The sequence below is a fragment of the Propithecus coquereli genome, unplaced genomic scaffold (assembly GCF_000956105.1).
Source record: "Propithecus coquereli isolate 6110/MARCELLA unplaced genomic scaffold, Pcoq_1.0 Scaffold10, whole genome shotgun sequence".
NCBI lineage: Eukaryota > Metazoa > Chordata > Mammalia > Primates > Indriidae > Propithecus > Propithecus coquereli.
Genome location: NW_012133858.1, coordinates 17,125,567 through 17,134,390, shown reverse-complemented (window position 1 = coordinate 17,134,390; position 8,824 = coordinate 17,125,567). Strand labels below are relative to the sequence as shown.

General features: G+C 35.2%; 1 protein-coding gene across 1 annotated transcript in view; it reads right to left on the bottom strand.

Moving 5' to 3' along the window:
- RFC4 (replication factor C (activator 1) 4, 37kDa) overlaps positions 1 to 8,266 on the bottom strand; it is a 12,411-nt gene extending 4,145 nt beyond the window's left edge. The window contains exons 1-4 of the mRNA XM_012641088.1: positions 8,124 to 8,266; positions 6,427 to 6,505; positions 2,858 to 2,937; positions 484 to 603 (exon numbers count right to left, since the gene is read on the bottom strand). Coding sequence (XP_012496542.1) covers positions 484 to 603; positions 2,858 to 2,937; positions 6,427 to 6,505; positions 8,124 to 8,257 — 413 coding nt within the window. The 5' untranslated portion in view covers positions 8,258 to 8,266. The remainder of the gene's footprint in view (positions 1 to 483; positions 604 to 2,857; positions 2,938 to 6,426; positions 6,506 to 8,123) is intronic.
- Positions 8,267 to 8,824: the final 558 nt, after the last annotated feature.

The window sequence follows — 8,824 nt, the reverse complement described above, 5'->3', positions numbered from 1 at the left end:
TGCTCTGATGTAAAATTTAAATATATATCTAGGTGCCAAAAATTTAATCTTGGAATTTAGCCATCTAAAAAGTGTAAGTAATTGACTAAATCCCTATTTACTTGAGGCAGAACAGTCCTATTTTAATTATTAATATCTTCTTTAACTCTAAAAGTGTCCCAGTATGGACAAGAACTTACATGGTCACCCTAACTATGATATATACACTGAAGCTTAAGATATCTGACAGAAAGGGGAAGTCACTTTTTTTGCCTAACACAACTGCAAAAATCAGGATTTTTATTATGAGTGCATACTGCCAAACTATGAAATTTGATTAATAAATATTCCTTAGACAAAATCTTAGTTAAAAGGTGATTTCTGGGCTTAAATAATTTAGATTAAAATATGATCTAACATGAAAAAAGTTGAAAATTTGGCAGAAACATGTATTTAAAACAAATATAATGAATGCAATGGAGATAGGAAGGCAAGTTTACTTACTCTGAACGACTTCCTGACACAGTTAATTGAGCAAAATTTTTCACTTTTTCTCGAACTACTTGTATTCCACGTTCATCGGATGCATTTAACTCAAGAACTCTTGATCTAAAAAGTTCAGGCCTATATCAAAATGAAACAAATATGAAACATAGAACATACAAACAATCTAGGCTTAAATCACATTTTAACATTTGCACACTTTGTGGTAGTTTAAAATCTACCTAGTAAACAATATGGATGGAAGGCAAACAATCACTTCTGTATTCTCTTTTTGCAGAGCCATGTGGTTTACATTTTGGCTTTTTTCCATGCATTTAAAAAAATACACAGATATTACAAAACATAAAATTTTAAATCAATTTTCTACTTTGCATTGTATAATAAACATCTTGGTATGTTATCAAAACCACTATAAATGCCATTTTAATGGTTATATGATATTTCATCCTGTGAGTATATCATCATTTACTTAATTTACTTAACATTCTTCTATTGTCAGACATCTGGACAGTTTCAAATATGTTACAATTTAAATAATGTTACAATATAGCACATTTCAAATTATTTCCAGAGTAGCTTGCTGTAAGGAAAATTACTAGATTAAAACATGAACAGTTTTTTAAAGTTGAGTTTTTAAAAAAGTTACTAAAATATATGCTTAGTAGAGAAATCTGAGAAATAGAAAGAAAATAAAAATAACTGGCATACCCTGTCAATTCACTGTTTTGAAACTTTCCTCTATTCTTTTTCTATATAAAATTAAAAAACAAGAGTTGTGATTTAGTTTGGTCTTTATTTTTCCCAATCAGCATATCCTAAGCATTTTTCTATGGGCATAAACATTTAGAAAGCTCAGTGCATGTATTTTCTATTTTAAAAACACATATACTGGCCGGGTGCGGTGGCTCACACCTGTAATCCTAGCACTCTGGGAGGCTGAGGTGGGCGGATTGCTTGAGCTCAGGAGTTCGAAACCAGCCTGAGCAAGAGCAAGACCCCGTCTCTACTAAAATTAGAAAGAAATTAATCGGACAACTAAAAATATAGAAAAAAAAAAATTAGCCGGACATGGTGGCGCATGCCTGTAGTTCCAGCTACTCGGGAGGCTGAGGCAGGAGGATTGCTTGAGCCCGGGAGTTTGAGGTTGCTGTGAGCTAGGCTGACGCCACGGCACTCACTCTAGTCCAGGCAAAAAGAGTGAGACTCTGTCTCAAAAAAAAAAAACAACACATATACTATTAAATATGAAATTTACTGTTAAAGTAAGTTCTTTTAGTTAAGGACAAACATTATTTTATAAAGCATATAGAAAAAGTTACATAATCTGGACTGATATACTCCAGGATAACAATAAAAAAATGACATAACACTTTCATTATATTTACATTGCTAAGGCTGGTTGAGCTTAGTTCCATCTGATTGAGCTGTGGAATAATCGAAAACCGCTTTTATAATTTTCTTGAGAAATTGTCAAATAAATAAAATATTAGGCTTACAATAGCTTCTCCCTTTGTCTTCTTTTACATTTTGACATAATTATCCTTACATATATGGTGGCTTAAGAGGCATGTAATTATTTTCATATGTATGATCTCAGATGTTCCCTTTGCTTATATGTCTGACATAAAAATTATGGGAAAATTCAAGACAGCCTTTGTTAAGCTGGTGTACATTTCATGTACATCAGACTCAGGGCACTATCTATCTTTTAACTCTAGATAAAGGGCTCCTCTAGAATGGTTGGTTAAGCCAAGACAGTCAATCTAGGAAGAGAAACCTAAGAAAGTGGCTCAGAGGGAGATTTTCTGGTGTACTTGGAATCTTAATGCATCAACTACTACCCACTCTGCTTACACTCAAGAGACCTGAGGGCAAGGAGCTGGCCTGGCCACTCCACAGGCAGGGCCTTGAAGTCCAGAGCAGAAGGAATTCAAGAAGGAATGGTGCAGATAGTACCATTAGATACAGCAGATCTATCATACAGTCACACAGATACGAATATAATCATTATTAGGGTGATGAAACTATCATCACAACTGGAGGCTGGTTGGGCTCTCTGGGCTTCAAAATCATAACAGCAAATTTAAAGAAAGTCAAAATGATGAAAAAAATCACAGGCTCCCTGTGTTGTAGTACATTCTAACATTTGAACATGATTCAGAATGAAGGTTACAAAAGATGTAGGCAAGCTTATTGGGGGAGAAGAAGGAAATGGGTCCATGGGATTAATTTTTAAAATTCAGAGATAAATAGAAACCTAACAACCCCACAGAGAAACCAAATGCAAATTTTTAGAGAAAAAAAGCAGTATCAGAGAATTTTGGTGTCAAGTCTTAAAAGAAAAAAAGAGAGAGAGAGATTGATTTCAACTTACCCAAAAAGTTCTCTAGCTGCTGCTAAAATAGTGGATGTTTTTCCAGTTCCAGGTGGCCCATAAAACAAGAGATTAGGGAGCTGCAGAAAGTTAATATTTTTAAAAATTATATTCTGACACAAATAGATGAAAAGTGATAACTGTTAGGCTGGCTTGGGATGGGAACCCGAAAAGTACGTGTAGGACGTAATAGATAGTGATCATAAAGCCTGTGAAACAAAAGCTGCAGGAGTCTGGAGAGTCTAAGGTTGTAAATCTAACTTCAAACACAGACAGTGGCAGGACCATAGACAGCTACAGCGACGCGGGCATTCCTATCCCCGCTGGTAAGGGCAAAGCTACTTCCTCCCCTGTCTCTGCAGGTGCTACTAACCCCCGCCCCCCGCCCCCCCAACTGGAAAAACCCTCTATAAAACCCAAGGCTTTCCCCTCCCTCGGGGGTGGATGCTCTTTGGCCTCCACCCATCTGCACCCAGATGCTCAAAATAAACAGTATTTTGCTACCCCTGAGGCTTCGTGTGTCTCTCTCTTGGCTCCAGACCTAACAATGACTAAAAGAAATGTGGAACGGTGCATTGACACTTTAAAATCCTGCTTTTTCACATATTATCACTTTTTCCCAAAATGTGCTTTTAATCTCTTAAACTGAATGAATATTTATGCTTGCTCTATAGCTAATCTACTCAGGTGAAATTTTCAAAGCTGGAATTAGAAAACTCTTATTTCTGAAGGGAATCTCAGGCTTCTGTCCCTGTCCCACCCCTTTGTTCAAGATTGGGTAAAATTTTATATTATATAAAGATGGCAGCTGCTTCAAAGAGGAAACAGACCAAAGGAGTAATGGGATTTGGCCAATACTGAGGAAAAAGGACTGAAAAAGACATATTAGGGCTTTGAATAAGCTGAATTTCTAAAAACAGAAATGTTAACAAAAAAAAAACCAAAACTTAACATCTATTAAGTGCTAGGTACTGTTGCACATCATGATTATGTATCCTGAAGGGATGCTTGCATGTATCAGGGAAAATTCATTAGAAGAAGAAAGGATAAGATTAAACAACTAGCTATTTTCTTTTATACCTTGGATCTAGCTAGTCTGGCTCCTACCAAGCAGGCAACTGATCTGTGGTGAAGATTAATAAATGTACTACATTCTACTGAGCTCTGTTATGAAACTGTACACTCCTCAATATGTCCTTTCATGTAGAAATCACTGCACACAGGAATCCAGGCAATTGTTTGCTTCCACTCTTGCCTAAACTTCCCCCTTCCTGTCCATTCATTCTTCACTCAAATCAGATACCACTCTGCTTGCTACTTAAAACTATTCACTGGCTTCACACTCCACTTAGAGAAACATAAATGAATTTTAAAAACCCAAGCTGTTTACTATGGCTTATAAAGACTTCCATGATCTGCGCGCCACCTTCTTCAGCTTCCCGGTCTTATAACGGTCTCTAACAGCTAAGCACTTTCTGGCCTGAACATACATTGTTCCCATGACCTGGAGTTTGATTCCCTTCTTTTTCTGCATGGCCAACTACTAATGCATTATAAGTCAGAAACCTTCCCTGACCATCCAGTCTAAAGTTGTTTTCTTCTCATTCTCTCATTAGTCTTTGTTGTACTTGTTGCAATTTACATTTATTGTTATTTATTTGTTGGATTTAATTGTAAAATGCCTGTCTACTTCACTAGATGGTAAGATTTAAAAGACCAAGAACTTTATTTGTTCTATTCACATCTGTATCCTCAGCATCTACTCTAGTACTCAATATCTGCCAAATAAGTGAATAAACCAACACACAAATATGTTAATTAAAAGACTATTACTTTTATATTGATAACATATAGCTTAAGATACAAGCCATGAGATTCATTATTTAAAAACATAACCCCCCAAAATTCTCCTAGGCTTAGTTTTTAAGGTCTATAACTATTATTTTGATCTGTGTATACCCCAACATTTATAAGGATTCATCTAACTATCACATAGAATACTTTAAATTCTTTAAAACAGAGTAAAATTATTAGGCCTTACATTATATAATAGTCTAATATATGTGGTACATTCAAGAACTGTATGCAGAATGCCAGTTCTTAACACTGATTTCTGAAAAATTTCTTATTATAATTCTTTCTAACCTTTTAAAATAAAGGAGTGAATTATTAATATTTTCCTTTACTTTTTTGTTTTGTTTTTTACAGACAGGGTCCTGCTCTGCTGCCCAGGCTGGAGTGCAGAGGTGCGATCATAGTTCACCGTAACCTCAAACTCCCGGGCTCAAGCAACCCTCTAGCCTCAGCCTCCCTAGCAGCTGGGACTGCAGGTGCATGCTACCATGCCCGTCTAATTTTTTAAAATACTTTTTTTGGAGAGATGAGGTCTTGCTATATTGCCTAAGCTGGTCTCAAACTCCTGGCCTCAAGTGATCCTCCTGCCTCAGCATCCCAAAGTGCTGGGATGAGCTACCATACCTGGCCTCCCTTATTCTTCAAAATTTAAAAAATTACTTCCTCTTTTTACAGAACTTATTCTGAAAAGCAGCACAAAATATTAAACATGAGGTTAAAGAAGAAAGTTCTTAATTCAGCCTTGTAAATTAGATGGCATAAAGTCAAGAACTGGATCTTAATCCCATTACATTTGCTAAAGAGCTGAAGATACTAGTTATTATTAAATAAATTAGATATTGTTCTACAATCTGTGTAAATATTACTATGCAATTAAAATTGTATATTGTTATAAAATTAAAAGGTAAAGGGTATTTGGATCAAATTAAAACAACTACTGGTAAAGAAAAAGATTCTAAATAGGTTCATAAATTTAACTTTTTTCAAAATGTGTCCTGTAGTAGTACAATTCCAGGAGGAGAACAATGGCAGCAAAACCCAAAAGAACTAATTAAAAGCAGCCAGATTGAGGGGAAGGGAACAAATCTTGGGAATAAAGCAAAAACTACATCCCACTTTTATCTACAACTTTCTCCCTCCCTTCATTGAGCTCTTAAAGCACTTTGGGCACTTCATCATATACAATTTTTAGTTGCGAATTCTTCATTTATCTTGCTTCTGAATCATCTAAAATGCAAGTTACTCAAGGATATTTCATCCCACGTATCACAGCAGGAGACACAGTGCTATAAGCAAAATTAAATGCTCAATTTTTTTCTGTATTATAGGTCAAACCAAATCCTAAAGTTAGGTGAGCAATTATACTTTCAAAGACTCTCTGACTCTTTACAGCACATGTCATTATCCATAATTATTTATTTGGTTTGCTTGTTTATTCTTTCTCTCCTCACCAAACAAAAGCTCATGAAAAGAGGGACTTAGTTTGTCATGGTCAATGATCTTTACTTGAATACTATATAACAATTCTATATAGGATTGAATAGGAAATGCTCAATAAGTATTTGTTGAATTAATCAACAATGTACAAATAGTCATCAAATAGGACTTACTATATGTATAGCATAGTATTTAATGGGGGCGAGAGGTTATAAAGGAAGGAAGAATAAATTAAGTCTTAAATCTCCCAATGACATTGAACACTATTTGCTACTCACATCAGCTCCTTCTAAAGACTTTTTCAGCACTGCAACAACTTCATCCTGGAAAGCAACTTCATCCACAGATTTTGGGCGACTGGAGGAGGAGGAGGGGAGTGGGGAAGAAAGTGAAATTATTTAGTATATTCCAGTAGCCACACAGAAAAGCCTCAAGTGTTCCTTCTACTAAAATACCAATAACAATTCTCAAATATCAGTAATGAAATGAGAAACTTTTTCATAATTGGAGATAGGTGGACACCCCATTTGTATTTACTTTAAGCAAATATATACTAAAATAATTTTTCACCTCTCATCGGCATTGCTGACATCTGTTATGCTCACAAAAATTAAGGAAAAGAATTTTATTTTATATACAACAAATGCTGATTAAAAATTAAATACTTGCTTAGAAAGTAGTAGTATATTTTAACAAAATAAGACCATGAACCTAAGCTGAAAAGGGAAAACTATTTAATAACCTAAGGATAGGCAACTATTTTGGTTAATGTAATTATAATACATATATACTTAATATGTGTTAATTGGTTAATAACAATTTTTTCCATCACTTAACTGCACATAAAAATGGAGACCTATTCACTTCATTGAGGGCTAACAAAACAGGTTTAACCAACATGAAGTATAATATATATAATTTTTATCTCATACCATCAATTAGTGATTTTAAGAGAAGCTACAACAAAGTCATACTCCCAACTCTAAGATTAGGCTTTGTGTTTAGTTAACTAACCAAAAGTTAACTTTGATCCATCCTTTTCTGATTAACCAGGTTAACACTAAGCAGAAGTTATGTAAGATAATGTTTTCTAGGAAAACCAGTGTATATTATAAAGCACGATCTCATATTCAAATACCTGCAGGGGTCGGGCAGATAACAAGAGTGAGAAAGGCAGAGAATCAAACAAGAGATAATACGGACAATGGCAAATTGAGGAACACATGACTTTTCCAAAAGGAGAAGCAGTACACAAGTCTATCTAATTGTTCTCATGTGAAAACATGTACTCAGTGTTGCTTGATCTCATGAGAAGCTGAAAATCTAGATTCTCCACCCTGTGTATAATTTAATTAAAAGTATCTAGATTTCTATAGGCATTGTTGGTGCCAAACAAAACATATGAAGGCCTTATTTGGCCTATATGTAATCTGCAAACCTTTGGTAATAACTGAGGCTACATCCAGTGGTTACGATTACTTGTCATAATATCACTTAGATTGACAATTTGACAATTTGATTGTCAATTGACAAATTGACAATTTAAGTGCCAATTTAAGTGTTGTTTTTTGCTGAAAATACATATGCTAATAAAAACTCAACAATTCCCACCTATTAATAATGAAAACGGGAATAGACTGTATTTAGATTTAAGAACTCCTGACTGAGTTTACAGCTAGCTTATAGAAACTTTTTTACAGAAGTTTTCTTCACTTCTATATCCCAGGCCCTAAAACAGTAGACTTTAGATGTAGAGATCTTAGTTCATCTATAAAATAAAAATAATTAAATTAGATCATTTTAAGGTAATTTTTAGTTCCAAGGTTCTATGACTGGGTGATTTACAAGGACATCATCTAAACAGAGCAAATTATGCCTCCATAAGTAAAAAAAAAAAAGAAAGAAAGAAAACTGGTAAGAACTGGTTAGAGAAGCAATTTATTACTTATTTTAACAAAAACACCAATGTTCTTACTATTTTTCCACCCAGGGAACAGGTCTGGCTTTCTTGTTCTCTCCACTGCTTCCTGCTGTGGCAGCTACTGCTCGATGATCCTTGGTCAATGGTGGTTTAGAACTGATAGATGTGCCTTTTAGAAATGCCTGCATGGTTACTTCACCCTGCCCAGGTACAAGACAGAAAATGAAAAGCTTTTTTGAAACCATTGTAAGGAAGTATAGGCTGAAAGCACACTTAGCCTTGTGCAAAGGCATCAATAATTACTTAATAAAGGACACCACCCCATGACCTAGGACACTCTGTATGCATTGTACATACATGGGACATAAAAGAGGCCAAAGTCCTTAAGAACTTAGAATCTATTTATAATGCAGCAGTCACAGAACAAAGGTAAACAGTATGTCAGAAAAGTTTTTAAGAGTCCTAAACATATTGATAAATATGATGTCACTAATGGCCAAACTATACAAGGATCTCAGAAGTCTCTTCCATTTCAGTCACGGGCCTAGCTCTAGCTCAGACCCTGAAATGGGCTTAGCAATTAAAAGTGCCAGCACCACAAGTGAGAACCCCTACTTCTTTTCCTGGGCCAGAGCTCCATTCAAGGACCTGTGTTGTTGGGAAAGCCAATGCCTGCCTTCAGAGACTTTTTGTGGGGAAGGAAGGGTGAGAGACTTTGTTGGTAATATAGAAAGAGCCATTTTTCTGATAACATG